Here is a 19,544-nt window from a genome sequence, read left to right as displayed (position 1 = left end):
CGACACTCATATATCATATGAATTTGAATCAGTTGCAGTTTGATGTGTATTTTACATTCTGAAAACTTTCTCCCGCATAAAAAAACCATTCGTTATAACTATGCGATAATTTTCCATTTACAATGCAAATAATCTATTCATTCTACAATAGGTCAACAGGGTATGTCTTGTGTTTTGTTATTTTCAAACTTTGCATCAGATTTACTGATTTCCAGATTGTCACAGATTGGCAATTTCGTTCTGTTATAAATTTACAACACTGCGCATCGCCTGAATAAAAACGTTTCTTTTGAAGTAGGGGGAGATCCCTGAAATAAAAATTAAAGATGACATCGAAAAGTGTGGGAATTTGGAGTAGGATGTAAGGAATTTAGCTGGAGGGATCAGCTCTACGGTTGAAACGAAGAGCGTAATAATACCTACTTTAAAAGCTCGATCAAAGCCACAACTTTTGGTCGTAATGTGGTCATGTGGTCATTTATGTGGTCAAATGAATAATCCCAATGGCAGAGATGTCCTACACAGTTGGCATAAAATCTGATCTTTCATTTTTCACAATTTAATTGGCACAAAATAAATTTCATTCAGCGAGTGCTATTAGTTGATTGAAGTGACATTTCGAAAACTCAAATATCCATCTATTAGTTGTACTTACTAAATGTATTTTATTTGATGGTCAAAAATTGTGAAAAATAAATAGATTTTTTGCCAACTGTGTAGGACATCTCTGCCCAATGGGAAGATTCATTAATTACGTAACACAAAAATTTAGCATTTTTAACACCCACCCCACTCCGCCCTATGTCACACTTTTTGTATGAAACATTCAAGAATTTTGTATGGGTTTTCACACTTCGTGTCCGGCACTGGGGATCTCCCCCTACTGATTTATGTAATAATTTGTGTTCTAAGCAGAGAAATATTCATTCGAAAAGTGAATGAAGATTTGCTAATCCTTTCCACCTAAAACATTTGGTACAAAAGTAAGCTAATGGAAAGTAAAAGAACAGCCAGTTTAACAGTAAATTGCCTGTAGTCTTATTTGCATAACATTATAATTCCTTTCTTGTTGTAAAAATAAAAGTTCGACAAGCAACCAAACTCCATCCATGATCTGAAAAAACTACGACTCAGAAATGATATGAACAATATCTACATATACATTCTTTAAATAAGTTTCGTTCGACAGTATAGAGCAGCGGTTCTCAACCTGGGGTACATGCCTCCTTTCAAGATGTTCAGAAGCCTTCTTTCGAAAGGTTCGAAAGCTTCCTTTCAAGAGGCTTAGAAGGTTCTTCCAAAAGGCTCCTTTCAAGAGGCTCGGAAGCCTCCTTTCAAGAGGCTCGGAAGCCTCCTTTCAAGAGGCTCGGAAGCCTCCTTTCAAGAGGCTCGGAAGCCTCCTTTCAAGAGGCTCGGAAGCCTCCTTTCAAGAGGCTCGGAAGCCTCCTTTCAAGAGGCTCGGAAGCCTCCTTTCAAGAGGCTCAGAGCCTCCTTTCAAGAGGCTCAGGAAGCCTCCTTTCAAGAGGCTCAGAAGCCTCCTTTCAAGAGGCTCAGAAGCCTCCTTTCAAGAGGCTCAGGAAGCCTCCTTTCAAGAGGCTCAGAAGCCTCCTTTCAAGAGGCTCAGAAGCCTCCTTTCAAGAGGCTCAGAAGCCTCCTTTCAAGAGGCTCAGAAGCCTCCTTTCAAGAGGCTCAGAAGCCTCCTTTCAAGAGGCTCAGAAGCCTCCTTCCAAGAGGCTCAGAAGCCTCCTTCCAAGAGGCTCAGGAAGCCTCCTTCCAGGAGGCTCAGAAGCCTCCTTCCAAGAGGCTCAGAAGCCTCCTTTCAAGAGGCTCAGAAGCCTCCTTTCAAGAGGCTCAGAAGCCTCCTTTCAAGAGGCTCAGGAAGCCTCCTTTCAAGAGGCTCAGGAAGCCTCCTTTCAAGAGGCTCAGAAGCCTCCTTTCAAGAGGCTCAGGAAGCCTCCTTCCAAGAGGCTCAGAAGCCTCCTTCCAAGAGGCTCAGAAGCCTCCTTCCAAGAGGCTCAGAAGCCTCCTTCCAAGAGGCTCAGGAGCCTCCTTCCAAGAGGCTCAGAAGCCTCCTTCCAAGAGGCTCAGAAGCCCCCTTCCAAGAGGCTCAGAAGCCTCCTTCCAAGAGGCTCAGAAGCCTCCTTCCAAGAGGCTCAAGCCTCCTTCCAAGAGGCTCAGAAGCCTCCTTCCAAGAGGCTCAGGAAGCCTCCTTCCAAGAGGCTCAGAGCCTCCTTCCAAGAGGCTCGGAAGCCTCCTTTCAAGAGGCTCGGAAGCCTCCTTTCAAGAGGCTCGGAAGCCTCCTTTCAAGAGGCTCGGAAGCCTCCTTTCAAGAGGCTCGGAAGCCACCTTTGAAGAGGTTCGGAAGCCTCCTTGGAAGAGGCTCGGAAGCCTCCTTTGAAGAGGTTCGGAAGCCTCCTTTCAAGAGGCTCGGAAGCCTCCTTTCAAGAGGCTCGGAAGCCTCCTTTCAAGAGGCTCGGAAGCCTCCTTTGAAGAGGTTCGGAAGCCTCCTTTGAAGAGGTTCGGAAGCCTTTTTTAATAGGGCAGAAAGCCTTTTTTCAGAAAGCTAGAGTCTCGAAAACCTACTTTCAAGTGAATCGGGAGGTCCTTTTAAGAGGCTCAGAAGCCTCGTTTTAAGAAGAACAGAAGCCTTCTTTCAAAATGCTCGGAAAACTCATTTCATAAGGCTCGAAAGCCTTCTTTCCAGAACCTCAGAAGCCTTCCTTCAAGAAGCTCGGAATTCTTCTTTAAACAGGCTCAGAAGCATCCTTTCAAGATGCAAAGGAAGCCTCCTTTTAAGTGACTCAAAAGTCTACTTTCAAGAGATTCAGAAATCTGCTTTCAAGAGGCGCGGAAGCCTTCCTTGAAAGGCTCGAAATTATTCTTTCAAGAGACTTGAAGCCTACTTTCAAGAGGGGGTACTTCAATTAATGCAAAAGTTTGATGCGGTACCCCTCAAGAAAAAGGTTGAGAACCGCTGGTATAGACCAAAATAGGTCCCACTTGCCCCGTTTGAAGTGGTATATGGGTCCTATTGGTAAATTTATTTTTGCCACTACCAATATTTTTTGTAATTGACTAAATGGCTTCCAACACGTCTACACTTCAACAACGGAAGCATGTAATGATGTATCCGTGGTTAATATTCTGAAATACCCTGTTCTCTAAGTATCAGTTAACAAATTTGCTGAACTAGCGTTTTTTAGGTCCCACTTGCCGCGGGGTACCTTATATGAATGTGTGCAGCAGGGCACATGCAAGGGCTTGACTTTAATTGATCCAATTAAAGTGACGATCAAACGACAAGAGGCTCTCATAACCTTCAATGTGATACTCATATAGCATGGTGTGGATTAGTTCGAACCTTAATGTTTTTAAACAGTGATGCCTAACTAATCACGAACTAATTGGGTAATAATTCATATTCTAGCATCTGTCAGTTCATTCCATCGAGGACTACATGGGAGAACGACCGGGCTGGATGCTCGGTATAGTCAGATTTGAAACTTGTGGTAGTCCGAAAATTCATGAATATGGTCGCATTAGAATCAGTAATAGGAAATTACTTCAACATATCCCTAATCCAGAAACGAGTAAATTTGGTGAAAACCGAAACAATGAACGCAGTAACATTTTGATTAAGAGTTTTGGTGCGATATGGTGATATGGCAATGAGAACAGTACTCCTACTTTATGTAAGGAGAAACCCAGATTCGGTTGATCTTGTTGTTAAAGTTCGTTGTTGAGCGTACTTCGAAGTTCGGACAATGAAAGTTAAGGCCGAAAGTTAAGGCTGAACGGATTTCAAAATGGATGTTGAAGACAAGAATTGGGTTTTCAATTGAACCAATATGAATATTCCGGATGAAGATTTTGTTAGAAGAGCGGAATTAGATAGACTGCGTGGCTCAATTAACGATGAACCTTTTGAAAAAAATAGAAAACCGATACTGAGGAAGTTCGCAAACAAAAGACTGCAAAGCGCGAAGAGTGGCTTCAGAAAAATCGGAAAAGCAAGGCTGCAATTGTACACAGGATCGCTGAGCGTCATCTGGAATATGTTAATGATAAACTTACTGCCAAGCATATGTGGGATACGCTCCTGAAGGTGTTTCAACGCAAACGTTTTGGCAGTCAAATTTTCTTAAGGAGGAACCTGTCATAAGACGAGTTTGTACAATCCCATTTAATTCCTTCACTTAATTGTACCTTGACAGATACGTATTTCGACATCAACCAGTAAGGTCGTCTTCAGTGTCTCGTACTTGTCGTCGTCGTTGAAGAGGAAGCTTTTAACGATGAAGTTGTCTGACGGAGTTGACATATAAAGTCATTTTCTGTCATCTGAAAGCAAGTGGAGCGTAGATTGACGAGCAAGATGTAATTTGTTACCTTTTGTTAACTTCACCGTCATTATACGACGCGCTAGTTATGGCACTGGATACAGTGGAGTTGGAATGATTGACCTTGGGATTGGTACGTACACGCTACCAACGTACACGTACACGACAGATGCTAGATGATGAAACTAGACGAGCGAACAAGAATTCAAGTGAAGCTTTAGGAAATACAGAATCGGCTTTCGTTATCAAGAAATGGAATTTCAAGTGCTACAACTGTGGAAAAATAGCCCATAAGCGATCGGAATGTAGAGAAAAATCAACGGATGAGAGGAATCGTAATCAAGTAAAGAGACCAAACAATCTACGACAGAGATTTGATGCCAGAGGCAAAGCAAATGTAGTTATTGAAGAATATATTTTGTTTCTGGCGAATACGACGAATCATCTTCTTCTTCTTCTTCTTGGCATTACATCCCCACACTGGGACAGAGCCGCCTCGCAGCTTAGTGTTCATTAAACACTTCCACAGTTATTAACTGTGAGGTTTCAAAGCCAGGTTACCATTTTTGCATTCGTATATTATGAGGCTAACACTTTTATGCCGAGAGAAGTCGAGACAATTTCCAATCCGAAAACTGCCTAGACCGGCACCGGGAATCGAACCCAGCCACCCTCAGCATGGTCTTGCTTTGTAGCCGCGCGTCTTACCGCATGGCTAAGGAGGGCCCCAATAAACGGCGAATCATACTTTGCAAAAATGTACAAGCTGCCAGAAACTGTTCGTATTGCTTTAGCGAAAAGTGGTGAAACCATGGAAACAAATATGGCAGGGACTATACGAGTTGAAATGTTGGTTAACGGAAAAACGACTGAAAGCTAAAATGGATGGAGTATTATATGTTCCCAAGCTGGGTTGCAATTTGTTTTCTGTAAGACGAGTGGAGCAAGAAGGAATGAAAGTCACTTTTATTAACGGCAAGTTAGTGATGAAGAAAGATAATCGAGTTGTTGCATCTGGTAGAAGAGGAAAATCTTTGTACAAGCTGGACGTTTGTCTTGAAAGTAGCGAGAACTGATGACTTTGTACTTTGGCGCATACATTTTGGTGAAGTTGGGGAAGGTAATCTTCGGAAGTTGTGGAAGCTTGACATGGTGAAAACTTAAGCAAAACACCTTAGCAGTTCAAGTAATGGTATTTTTGAAGTTTGTATTGTTGGAAATCAGACAAAGAAACCGTTCGAAGAGGTGCATGAAGTGAAATCTCGAAGGCCACCGGAACTCATTCACAGTGACGTTTGCGGCCCGTTTGTTCCTCAGACTTGGAATCAGAAGCGTTACTTCGTTACCTTTACGGATGAATATACGTACTTCACGGGGCTGTACCTGCTACAATCGAAGGATGAGGTGCTTTGCAAACTGCCGATCAAAACAGGAACAAATTCTAGCTCTTTTTGAGCTTTCGACAAAATACGTTTAGAATGTCTAATCAAGATTCGCTTCGTTTTGCCAACTGGAATGGACGTTCTGTTCTGGGAAAGAAATTGGATTTTTTTGATTTTCTGAACCGACATAAAGTGGATGTGGGAATTATAACCGAAACATGGCTACAACAAAAACACACATTTTCGCACCCAGATTTCTCTTGCGTCCGCCTCGATTGTATGTCTTCTTCTTCTTCTTATTGGCATTACATCCCCACACTGGGACAGAGCCGCCTCGCAGCTTAGTGTTCATTGAGCACTTCCACAGTTATTAACTGCGAGGTTTCTAAGCCAGTTTACCATTTTTGCATTCGTATATCATGAGGCTAACACGATGATACTTTTATGCCCAGGGAAGTCGAGACAATTTCCAATCCGAAAATTGCCTAGACCGGCACCGGGAATCGAACCCAGCCACCCTCAGCATGGTCTTGCTTTGTAGCCGCGCGTCTTACCGCACGGCTAAGGAGGGCCCACGGATCGTATGTCTAGTGAAGCTGAAAGAGGAGGTGGTGTTCTGATTGCAGTCCGTAAAAGCATCGATTATTCACAAATCGATATTTCTACAAAAACCATTGAAAGTGTTGGCATCTCAATCAACACTGTCGATACGAAAGTAAACATAATAGCTGCCTATTTTCCTGGAGCAAGGAGGCGATCGATCTGGACTCAGTTTCGCCGAGACATTGCAACCCTAACAAGAAGTGATGAACCTTTTTTCATAGTGGGTGATCTGAACTCACGCCACCGTTACTGGAACTGTTCTAAAGCTAATAAGGCCGGAACGCTGCTATACCAGGAGGCAGCTAATCGTAACTTTTTCATTCACTTCCCTGACTCCCACACGCATCACCCAACCGGACGTGGATCACCATCAACATTGGACTTAGTACTTTCAAATAACTTGCTTGATATGACTAAACCGATAACATTAAACGACCTTTCATCAGATCACCTTCCAGTGATCTTTAACATCAGCCTATCAGCTCCTACCGTAGAACACACACACCTGAAATACGCTGCTACGCGCGTGCGGATTGGCTCCGCTTTCAACATAACATCGACGCAAAAATCGATCGGTTACATCTAGCGAACATTAGCCTTAATAACGAAGCCGAGATTGATGCAGCTATCGAATTCCTATCTCCAACTATAACAGAAGCTGAAACTGATTAGATCCCCGAAGCTCGCCAACGAACATATCAAACTGCACAGATTCCAGTAAATAGGTACTCGACGACTGATTGCTTTACGTAATAAAAGGCGCCGCCAGTGGTACACAAAAAGGGATCCCATCTACCACGACATCGTACTATCGCTGAATCGTCGTATTCGGGAAGAATGTGACCAAGCTAACTTCAGCAGATTCCAACAAACGTTACAGACCTTGAGTGCAGACCGTAACACACTCTGGAGAATCTCTAAAGCATTGCGGAAGTAAACGAAATACAGCCCCCCCTTGCTTCAAGGCAATAATTTCGTCGCTTCCTCTTCCGATAAGGCTCAACTACTGGCAATAGGATTTGCGCAGGCACACACTAATCAAATGCCAGCCGATCCTGAAATTGTTACGGCGGTGGATGGTTCGGTTGATCTCATTGATCGCACGAATCTGGGAGATGTTCACTCTTGGCTGATCCGCCCGAAGGAAGTTTCTCAATTAATTCGGAATCTGAAAACAAAGAAGTCTCCCGGACAAGACAATATTCGGAACTCCGTGGTCAAGAAGCTACCCCGGAAAGCTCAAATTTTGTTGGCAAAAATCTTTTCCGCTTGCATTCGACTTGGGTACTTCCCAACATGCTGGAAACACGCAGTGGTAATTGCTATCCCAAATCCGAATTAGGATTCCAGGAATCCATCAAATTATAGGCCGATAAGTTTATTAACTACATTGAGCAAACTCCTGGAACGCATAATATCGAAGCGTATTTAACAACATCTGGAAAACGCTCGAATAGTACCTGATGTGCAATTCGGTTTTAAAAGAGGACACTCTACCAACCACCAACTCGTCCGGCTTGTGAGAGAGGTTCGTGAAAACTTTGTCCGAGGAAAATCTTCTGGCATGGTGCTGTTAGACGTTGAGAAGGCATATGATTCTGTGTGGCAGGAAGCAATTCTGCATAAAATGTATCAAGGACATTTTCCTATGTTCATTTTGAAAATTATCCGCTCTTTTCTGAGGAATCGCTCTTTTCACGTTCTCGTAAAGGGCCAAAGTTCAGATCAGTCCTATACTGTACAACATTTTCACTTCCGACTTGGTAATGGTCGACGGCGTTCAATACTTCCTTTTTGCTGACGACACTGCTTATATCGCATCGGATTCCGACCCCGCTTCTATAGTCTCCAAACTTCAGGCCGCACAGAACGCTATAGAGATAACTGTCTGCGGGCGTCGAAATGCATGGTCAGACGATGTGGGATACCTAGGTTTGTCACTGGACCGGAAACTAACCTTCGCCGCACACATCAAGAGTACTCTACTGAAATGTGACAAGCTGTCTACACGGCCGTCCTCAAGCCATCTATTACCTATGGATTTCCGGCATGGTACAACTGCGCTGCCACCCATAGAAAGAAACTCCAAGTGAAGCAAAACCGGTTGCTGAAAATGATGCTGAATTTGGACCCATATCATCCAACTGAGGACGTCCACAGGATGGCTAAAATGGAAGAACTCAACGACTGGTTCCATCGAGTTTTACCAAAGTTTTGGAATAGTTGCATAGCTTCAGCAAACCCTTTGCTTGAGCACTTAGCTGTTCAACCTGTGATATTAGAATAAGTCCTTTAGTAATTTTAATTTAGGGTTTTTTTTTAACATTTTCCCTTGTATCGCTCAATATTTGTATTGAAAAGACCAATTATTTTTCTTTAAGCATTAGGCAGCTGTTGAAAGTTTACCCATATCTCAGCTTTTGATCATAGCTTCACTAATGTAATCGTCAAAACAATGAAATAAATGAAATGAAATAAAATAAACACAGAAGAGCCCAAAACGATTCGATTGATGAGTGAATCTTGCAAATCGGTCAGCCCGTTCGTGAGATATATTGCCTCAAAGGAAATGCAAACTCATTTTTATATATGGAGAAGAGAAGATATATAGAAAGAAGAAGATACAAAATACCAAATTTCATCTTGCACTTTTCATTCTAAAAAGGCTTTTGTACCTCATTTTCAACAATTTCTTTTCTACGGTCAATGCTTGTCACAACATTGTCGAAAAAACTGAGAATTGTCCACTACTTGTCTACTCATTCTGCAAATAAGTCTAAGCAAATAACCATAAACCTTTTAAGCAAAAGTACTTCTTCATTCTATCCCTCTTACACGTTCCTGCTTTAAATCCCCAAGCCCACGAAGGCTGCCCCGGTTGGGCTCCCAAAATTTCATACCTAAGAGCACTTTCTCATTCGGCAAAAATAATTTCCCTCCTACCCATCAAGCATACGACTAAGCGGAAAATACAGGAAATTAGATATACCGTACCTTGTTTTTGCTATTTCTGGTGCTGCTCCGGATGCTGACCGAAAGCTTCTGTTTCTGCTACCACCACCGCTGCTGCTGGTGCTGCTCGACGACGAGATGACGATCATACCACAACACATGAGCAGAACTTTGTGCACTTTGCACCGGAATGAAGCCCGGGTCCGTTCGGAAAAAATAATTATTATTCCAGTTTTTGCTACTCTACCGGACGGATGCTCCAGTGCGGCAACGTGAAAAACATTTTCTTAAGTTTCTGATTTCAAATCCGGATATCAAATCGAATAAGAGGAGATATGTTTCTTTGTGTGATTTCTGGATTCCGTTAGTCCGCTTTCGCTCTCTTCATAAATCAGGCTCAGGTATTTTCCACTCGATTTAACCGCAATTTTGTCTGGCTGCGGCGAGTCTCACTGCTAAATCACGCACTATAGCACGAGGCTGCACTCGGGGGAAAACATCTATGGCACACTCTGTCAAATTGGTGGTTCAACAATTTCACAAACAAACTTCGGAGCGGGCGGTAGGGATGAAATTCCAACACGCGCACACAACTACACACGTCAGGCTTTGAATTTTTCCTGCAGTAGAGCAATTCAATTACTAGAACCAATTTCCGGTGCACTTTTTCACCACCCCCTCCAAATCACTTTATTTTCATTTTTTACATAGCTATTCAATTTCCCTCCTTCCCGATCCGTGCCCCGGTGATGCTTTAGCGGGTTATGTTTGTTCGGCTGACACACTTCACTTGCACTCGATTGATATGAGGTTTATTTGCTCTGCCCTGTGCGGGAGGGAATTTTGATTCGAGATCCCTTTTGAAAAGTAGGTATTCAGTAATTGATTTGGTTTTGGAGAGTGCGAGCAATAGATCTGTTTTTCTCACTTCACCATTGATTGAAAGAGTGCTATCGACGCGTTATGCTGGATTACAAAACAGTTCAACTAGCAGATTGAATGTTTCATTTATACTCAGTTATCAGTTTTACACGGTTTAGGTTTGTTTTTCGTTTCTGTAAAGAGAAATGCGTTGAATTAGACCTATTGTATAGCTTTGTCACTATGTCAATACCATGATTATTATAAAACTTGCATGTACCAGGGAATATTATGAATCCATTTTTATTCTACGTTTCTGGAGTAAGTAATGAGCTGAAAAAGTGAAAAGGTATCATTTGCATACGATCATACGATGGTACAAATGGTACGCAATAAATATAGCTTTTCAAGTTTGATCGGATACAGTTTTCAATCATGACTTCATTTACACCACGACGGATCTTTTCAAAACATAAAAATGCATAGTTTCCACTCTATGCAGTTGTCTGAAGAAAGCCCAAAACGCGACCAACGAGCAGAAAACTCACCCATAGATATTGTTATAGAATTGTTTCGTGATCCGCTACACATTTGACTATACATCTGTACATCTGTTATTTGAGGTTATGGCTTTCAGTCTTCTTATGCTCAAAAACGGGTTTTACGTTTTTAACCGACGTGTCGGTTACATATATTGTATCTTTATCAAGGAGTTAACTAAGCCCCGTTTTATTGTTACATTGTCTTAGCATAGAACGTTTTGTTTCAACTTAGCAACTTAGATAACCCCTTGATAAAGGTACAATATATGTAACCGAAACGTCGAATAAAAACGTAAAACCCGTTTTTAAGCATAGGAAGACTGAAAGCCATAACCTCAAATATCACTATCATAGTCGATCTCTCCTAGAAAGTTCTGTACATCTGTACACCTCTAAAGACGGCAGAGCTTTTTACGTTTGAAATGTTTGAGGAGGATCAGTACACTGGTAGAATTGAAAGCAACAATCAATTCTGCAAGATGGAAAGCAATTATACACAACGTAGGGAACGGAACCATTTGGGCAGCACCCCTTATTCCCGTCCGCAACGTTAATAACTCGACCGCGTTCCAACCAAATGGCTTGATTTTCTGTACATCACTAGATATCGACAGAAACTAACTATGTACCAAGAAACAAGTAATTTGGTTGTAATGCGCTCGAGTAATGACCGTTGTGGACGGGAATGGGGGGTGCTACCCAAATGGTTCTCTACCCTAATACTTTCTCAAGCGGTAATAAATGGGATTTGGCAACGATGTTCCTTTTGTGCTACACATAGTTCAGCAAGAAAGTGGGCACTGTTGTCATTGAAAAAATGACGTATATGGTATTCTGCAACTTTTTGCCTTTCTCGTATACTAAGTATACGTAAAGGCTATAATTTCACTCCAAAACCAAAATTTTGATAGAAGGCTCGGAGACCCATAGTGTTATATACCAATCGACTCAGCTCGACGAATTGAGGTGATGTCTGTTTGTGTGTATGTATGTATGTGTGTGTGTGTATGTGTGTATGTGTACAAATTTTGTAGACACATTTTTTGGAACTTAGCATTACCCGATTTACTCGCAACAGGTTGCATTCGACGGGGAATGCGGTCCCATTGTTTGCTATTGAAAATTGGCCTGATCGGATATTGCATTTCGGAATTATTAAAAAATCATTGTTTTTTCCCAAGGGTCCCCCCTTGGAAAAAAAATTTCAAAAGCGAAAAAAAAATTTTTTTTTAAGAATGGTGGAAATGCATAGTAATGAATGCAAAAACATGCAAAATGATGGAAAATATGCGATCTATCCCCCTAAAGTGCTTTTTTGACCTTTCCTATGTGTTTTGCCTTTCTCGTATACTAAGTATACGTAAAGGCTATAATTTCACTCCAAAACCAAACTTTTGATAGAAGGCTCGGAGACCCATAGTGTTATATACCAATCGACTCAGCTCGACGAATTGAGGTGATGTCTGTTTGTGTGTATGTATGTATGTGTGTGTGTGTGTGTGTGTGTGTGTGTATGTGTACAAATTTTGTAGACACACTTTTTGAACTTAGCATTACCCGATTTACTCGCAACAAGTTGCATTCGACGGGGAATGCGGTCCCATTGTTTGCTATTGAAAATTGGCCTGATCGGACATTGCATTTCGGAATTATTGAAAAATTATTGTTTTTTTCCAAGGGTCCCCCCTTGGAAAAAAATTTCAAAACCGAAAAAATTTTTTTTTTCAAGAATGGTGGCAATGCATAGTAATTAATGCAAAAACATGCAAAATGATGGAAAACATGCGATCTATCCCCGTAAAGTGCTTTTTTGACCTCTCTAATGGCATTTTTTCAATACATTTTATGGTGCACGAAAGGCATCATCGCCGCTAGGTGGATTAATCTGGGTTTTATATTTATGAATAGCTTCTAGAAAGATAAATATTAAAAAAAAGTTAACAAAAAACCAGCAACTTTATCTCTAACTTAGTACCTCAAGAGCTACTTCTTCACTTGACTCCTGATCGGTGATTGGTCATGCGTTTATTTATGGTTTGAAATCTGAACAAGCTGAAGAAAATAGCTTTCTGATGTTCCATAATGTTTACATTACTGAACCTACAGTCAAATTTCTAAAAATATTGGAAAAATTACTATTCACGTAACACGTGAAAAACAATCAAATGTGTAACGGTCATTTGACATTTTTTTACAAAACTGTTCGTCTGTCAGGCTTTGCAGAAATCGCTCTCAATAGATAACGAACAACGATTGATGAAAGGCAAAAACTGTTCCGAATCATAACAAGCCATGATAACATATTTATCAAACTTGTATAAAAGTACGTAAAAACAGAATCAGAAAGGCAGCCCCCCACAGAGAAGGGATGATTTTCGCTTTGTTCTCGCTCATTTTGTGTTGGAGACCGCACAACTGTGTAGAACAATTTGAAATGCATCATCAGAACCAGTGCTCCCCGCGTTTGGAGCTTTTTAAAACACATTTATCATGTAGTATAGGCCTCCGAATCAGTGCTTTATCATGACATCTTGCGAAAAAAAAGTCTTTTAGGGTATGCTACATACCCGAGCACTAATAAATAACTAATTGATAGCAAATTCTGTTAACCGGTTATCGGACATATTGATAACTGAACTTGTTATCATTTTGGCTGACTTAACAACCAACATAACAAAAATGATACCAGAATTTTATTCGTGAAATAACTACATGAAAACAAATTAAGTTATCACTGATACCAAATTGATAACACATTTTGTTATTTACTCAAATAACTAATTTAGTTATTGTTTAGTAATCAGCCATCACTGTTTTATCGACCAAAATAGTTGAATCTTCTTTGCCGACTTCGTTACGCATTGAAAAAAATGTTGCCATTCACTGGGATTCGAACTCGAATCGAGTGATTGCACGGCGTCGTCTCTAGGCACTCACCCAATTACGCTTTCTTGAGCAGCTGAAGAGAAGAGCAATACGCTTTCTACAATCTTGCATTTACTAAAAACTATTTATAATCAAATCATGATGCCATATGACCATTTTATGTAAATAACAGTCAGCTGTACAGAGTTGAGAGCAGAATAACTTATTAATAACAAACTTTATTATCCAGTTATATTGATAACTAGAATTGTTATCGTTTTGGTTGAATTACCAGTCAATATAACAAAAATGATAACCGAATTTAATTCAAAATAGCGAACCAGCAATCAATTAGAATAAATACGGTTTATCGTACTTTTATTGATTTTATTGATTTTTTCCAGTATAATAGGTTTATACATAATAGGCCAAATAATAGGCTTAGGTTAGTTTTTCTCTCTAATTGTCAATCATTAGGTTACTAGCAGCGCCATGCTGTAGATCGATTTCGGTTCTAGTTTTATTCTAACTAAACCACAACCTTGTAATTCGCAGTGAAACGTTTCATGTTTTCATATGCATATATAAACAGCAAAACTGCTGATCCCAGCAAGAATTAATCCGTGAAAAATTTTGCCATTTGGCGAATCCAGGGTCGGGGTCGACAGTTTTCGGGAGCCCCTAAATGTACGAAAAAGGTTGATTTTGGAACATACGGTTAAATGAGGGCCCGGGGCCATGACTCAAAGCCCCCCCCCCCTCTTCCTCAATCCGGCCATGAGTGAATCCTCTCGCTAGTCAAATCAACCTCAAGTAGTTTTTATTTATATAAAGTCAAATCTATCAGTTCAGTCAAAGTTCTATGACTTAATTCCTTCTCCAGATATGTTTTTATCGTTGCCGGCGGGTTTATATGATATTTGCTCATGCGAAAATCACGAGTAAGGTTGAGTAAATTGTGGAAAACTAAATTAGGATTCGTATGGGTACCGAGTCCACAACGTGCATTTTAACCTACAATGTCTGCCAGGTTTGCCGGGTCGACTAGTTAAAACATATTTTTTTGGGTTGCTGTGAAAAAACACCTTCCAAAGGATTTTCTATTTCACATCTCAATATTCCCATGCATCGTCCGTCCTTTCAACATCGACTATTGAAGGTTTGGCTGCAGTTGATCTAGCTCTGGTGTGTCTTTTGCGTCCAAACCTAGGTTTAAACTGTCAATAGTTGAGCCCATTGCTAGATCGACTAAAGTGCGAGCATGATTGTTTTCTCCACAACAGACCAGATCGTTGCAATTTCTTGATTATCCGACATTTCCAGTTAAAATTTCCGCTTCTCCATATATATAAGCACTGTGGATCCCAAGATGAAATATGTTGCAGTTAGCTTGGCGGTTAGTCAAGATTATTCACCGTTCCTGAATGAGCACATGCCCTTGGATCATATGTTCCGGGAGCTGCAAGCCATTTTAAGCACTTAATAAACTACAACGCTTAATTGGTTCTCAGATACATATTTCATTATTCAACGACACCTGAAATGAAAGTAAAGTTAATAAGAATAGCATAAAACAAATAAGAAAATTTCAACTCTTGTGTAAATTCCTTTGTTGACAGAGAAATAAACAAATAATAAATAAACAAAATAGATATCGAGGGTAACGGGGAAAATCACTCTCTGCTTAGACGAAAATTTCAGTTCAGTGTTTGGAAACAGTTCTTGTCACAATATTCATAGCATAGGCCGGCTACATTTAACAGAAGTAGTATGTTGGCAAGGGTAGAATGCTTAGCCCCATTTCTGAACGACGCGAAATTTAGAAGAAAATTTGTATTGATAATAAAATTTGTTATTATTCAGTTATCAGTTAATCACATGATTGATAACTAAATATCAAAATGATAATAAGGATAACTAATCGTGTTATCAGTTTGATATCATTTCAGTTATCTGCCTTTGCTCGGGTATCGCATACACAGCAAATAATTTTGAAAATTCAACGACGTGTAAAATTGCAACTTATCTCATCAAACGAATTAGCATTCGATATTCAATTAAATTTTACTGAATTTTACAAGCAAACACAGTTTAAATTTATTTCGATTCATAAGAATAGTGAGATCAATTGAATGTTACGTTTATTTACATGCTCCAAATATGTGCATGAGAATACATTCAAAATCACAACATATTTTTATCTGTGTATGTATACAGTAATGATAGGCGAGAGACTTTTTCTTTCTATTTTGGATTCAATCCCTGTCGTCTGTAGCTAAGAAAAATTCCACAAACTCCAAAATTCTGAATTAAATGCGTGGATGATGCATACACTCTTCGGCATTTCTCTGTACTTGTAATAAACGTTTACTTCCGCGTAACGCAGAGACACAAAGGGTTCCAAGCGTGGAAGCATCGGTAGATTAGATTGGCCGAAAGAGTCATTTGGCCGAAAGGGTCATTTGGCCGAAAGGGTAATTTGGTCGAAAAAGTCATCTGACCAATATTAAGACATTTGACCGACATTAGGACAATTGGCCGAATAGAACATTGGCAGAATAAATCATTTGAAAAGTGCGAAATAAGGAGTGGGGAGTGAAAAATTAGAAGCGCGAAGTGAGTAGTGAGACGTCTCACTTACCACTCGAAGCTCGAAGTGAGTAGAAATGACGTCTCACTTCTCATTTCCCACTTCTCGCTGTAAAAAGTGAAAAGCGCGAAGTGAGTAGTGAGACGTCTCACTACCCACTCCGCACTACTCACTTTTTACAGTGAGAAGTGAGAAATGAGGAGTGAGAAGTGAGACGTTTCACTTTTCTTTTCTCATTTTTAACTACTCACTGTAAAAATGAGTAGTGCAACGTGGGTAGTGAGAAGTCTCTCTACTCGATGAGGGGAAAAATCTTGCAAATCGGTCAACCCGTTCGCGAGTTAAATCATCTGGAAAAAAATCTTAACGGATTTTTATTATATAGAGAAGAAGATTGCTCACTGGGGCAAGGAAATAAACGGAGATCTTCTTACGAACCAGCATGAGTTGATCCAAAGGTGGTGTCAGCACTACGAAGAGTACACAAATAGCGATGTGGCAGGAAACGATGGCGGTATGGTGACGAACCTGGGAGTACGCACCATACCGCCATCCAGCTCTTTCCAGCTCCGGATCTCTAGAAAATCCAGGATGAGATTGGCCGGCTGTTAAAGTCAAAAAAGTCCCTTGGGTTGACCAACTACCAGGATAGTTATTTTAATACGCAGGGAGATGCACTGGCTAGAGCGCTGCACTGGATAATAACCAAACTTTTTGAAGGAAGAGGTTCTGCCGCAGGAGTAAATGGAAGGTGTCGTGTGCCCCATCTTCACAAAGGGCGATAAGCTGGATTGTGGCAACTACCGTGCAATCACAGTGCTATGCCTACAAGGTACTCTCCCAAATGTTATGCTGTCGACTAACACCAATTCCAAGAGAGTTCGTGGGGCAGTACCAGGCGGGTTTTATGGGCGAACGCTCCTCCACGGACCAGGTGTTCACCGTATGCCAGATATTGTAGAAATGCCGCGAATACCACATATCATATATTCATCGACTTCAATGCCGCATGTAATACAATCCATAGGCATCAGCTATGGAAGCTAATGCACGAATTCGGATTTCCGGATAAACTGATGCGGTTGGTCAAGGCAACGATGGATCGGGTGATGTGCGTAGTTCGAGTTTCAGGGGCATTCTCGAGTCGCTTCGAAACACGCAGAGGGTTACGGCAAGGTGACGGTCTTTCGTGTCTGGCATGCAACATCACTTTGGAGGGAGTTATACGAAGGGCATGGATTGACAGGAGTGGTACGATTTTCACGAAGTTCGTTCAGCTATTTGGTCTCGCCGACGACAATGATATTGTGGCATGTAACTTTGAGAAGATGATTGAAACCTTCATTAGACTGAAAAGGAGCAAACGGATCGCACTAGTCATCAATACGTCGAAAATGAAGTACATGATAGGAAGAGGCTCTAAGGCCATCCACCACGAATTTGGATTGGTGGTGACGAAATCGAGGTAGTTGAAGAATTCGTGTACTTGGGCTCCGATAATAATACTAAAAGAGAAATTCGGAGATGCATTATGGTAGGAAATCGTACGTACTTTTGACTCCACAAAACGCTCGGATTGAACACTGATTGTAGTTGTACCAAACTGACTATCTACCAAACGCTCATTAGACCGGTAGTTCTCTACGGACACGAGACCTGGACGATGTTGCACTTGGAGTTTTCGAGAAAAAAGTGCTGCGTACCATCTATGGTTGGGTGCAGATGGCGAACTGTACGTGGAGAAGGCGGATTAGCCACGAGTTGCATCAGCTGTTGGGATAACGAACCATCGTTCACACCGCGAGAGCTTTTGGAGAACTTGGAACATTCAATTTATACATAAAGAAATCGTAAATCACATGCATGGCTTCTGAAGACCTGTATGAACATCATGGGTTGATTTCTGCTTTGTATCGAAGCCCAGTTGATTTGGTAGACCAATTGGTAATCTATGAGTAGTATTTGGCACATTTTTTCAGAAAATAAAACAGTAATAAAATCGTTCTTGCGTGCAATTTTTGTCCATATAAAAGTGGCCAACTGACGATGCTTCCTCCGACGATTACAGAATGTAGGTGTAGTTGATCAACAATCTGAAGTCAGCCTCGAAAAATTCATGAACTGACGATTGTTTTGGGTTTATAAACATGTGGCTAAGAAATGCGTAATAGCTCTTTATCATATTAATTATCGTGTAAAATATGAGAAAGAAAAATGAATGTATGTAAATTGGCATAAAGTTTCTCTTTATCATGATATTTATTATCATAAATGGCGTAATACAAGATATTGTTAAGTTAAATTCGGATAACCTGAACACCTTAGGTACAGAGAAACAGACATCTCACTTAGAACAAAATGCAATCAAAATCAACGTCACGGAAACATTATCGCCCTATGTGGCCCTATGCTTAATATACTGTAAGTGGACAATCGATATCGATATCGATATATAAGTGGTCATTTTTTATGTGATCTGAAATCTACCTTGCGACGTTTCAAACTTCATGATTTAGCGAAACGAGCTCAATAGAGTCTTTTTGAGGTACCTGGTCAGGCATATCGGGAACCTGATTTCTCCGGGAAAGTGGCCACTTTTTTAAGTGATATGAAACCCATCTTGTATCGTATTCAGAATACACAAGGAATGTAAAATAACAACATTGCCAATGACAACAACATTGTCTTCTCTAGTAAATGTTGAGACAAACTAAACTCGCAATAAACGTTTGTCCCAAACTGCAACAGAATAGGACAGAATAGAAATGATCGCCTGCCGCGTATTTAACGAGGTAGTCGGTTTTCGGTGATATTTTTGGTTGAATAAGTATCAGTTATCAATGTTTAGATATAAACTTAAACATCTGTTGACATGATTTGTGTTTTACTTCAGAAATATACAAGTTATCGCAGTTTGAAAAGTTCACAACAATTCCCGATCAGGAATACATAACAAAATTATAACTCAATTCTATCAATGGTTGTTATTTAAAACAACGTGTGTTATAATTAGATAATTCGATAAAAATGTGTCTTCGGCCAGATTTATTTCATATCAAAATTATAACAACATTAGTTATGTATATTTACTCAAAATAATTGCCTACATTTTTTGATATTGGAAAAAGCGGAGGTAATCACCTCCAGTATAACTTGAATCAATGTTCGATGTTAATAGCTAGTACAAAGTTAATTGCCTACGTTATGGATGGAAATCCGGCGTTGTAGCGTACCTAGAGATGTCGCAAATTAATCGATTACTTCGATTAATCAATCCATCGTTGTGATAATCGATTAATTTTGAATCGATTATTACCCAACGATTAATCGATTCAATAATCGAGATGAATCGTGAGTAATCGATTAGTTACTAATCGATTAATCAGAATTTTACGACATCATAAGGATG

General features: G+C 40.4%; 1 protein-coding gene across 1 annotated transcript in view; it reads right to left on the bottom strand.

Moving 5' to 3' along the window:
* Positions 1-9,426, bottom strand: part of LOC134223034 (peroxidasin homolog) — a 491,869-nt gene extending 482,443 nt beyond the window's left edge. Inside the window, exon 1 of the mRNA XM_062702172.1 lies at positions 9,320-9,426. Coding sequence (XP_062558156.1) covers positions 9,320-9,426 — 107 coding nt within the window. The remainder of the gene's footprint in view (positions 1-9,319) is intronic.
* Positions 9,427-19,544: the final 10,118 nt, after the last annotated feature.

Source organism: Armigeres subalbatus, chromosome 3, assembly GCF_024139115.2.
Source record: "Armigeres subalbatus isolate Guangzhou_Male chromosome 3, GZ_Asu_2, whole genome shotgun sequence".
Classification (NCBI taxonomy): Eukaryota; Metazoa; Arthropoda; class Insecta; order Diptera; family Culicidae; genus Armigeres; species Armigeres subalbatus.
Note: the sequence above shows the minus strand (reverse complement) of the source record. Positions and strands in the feature narration are given on the sequence as shown.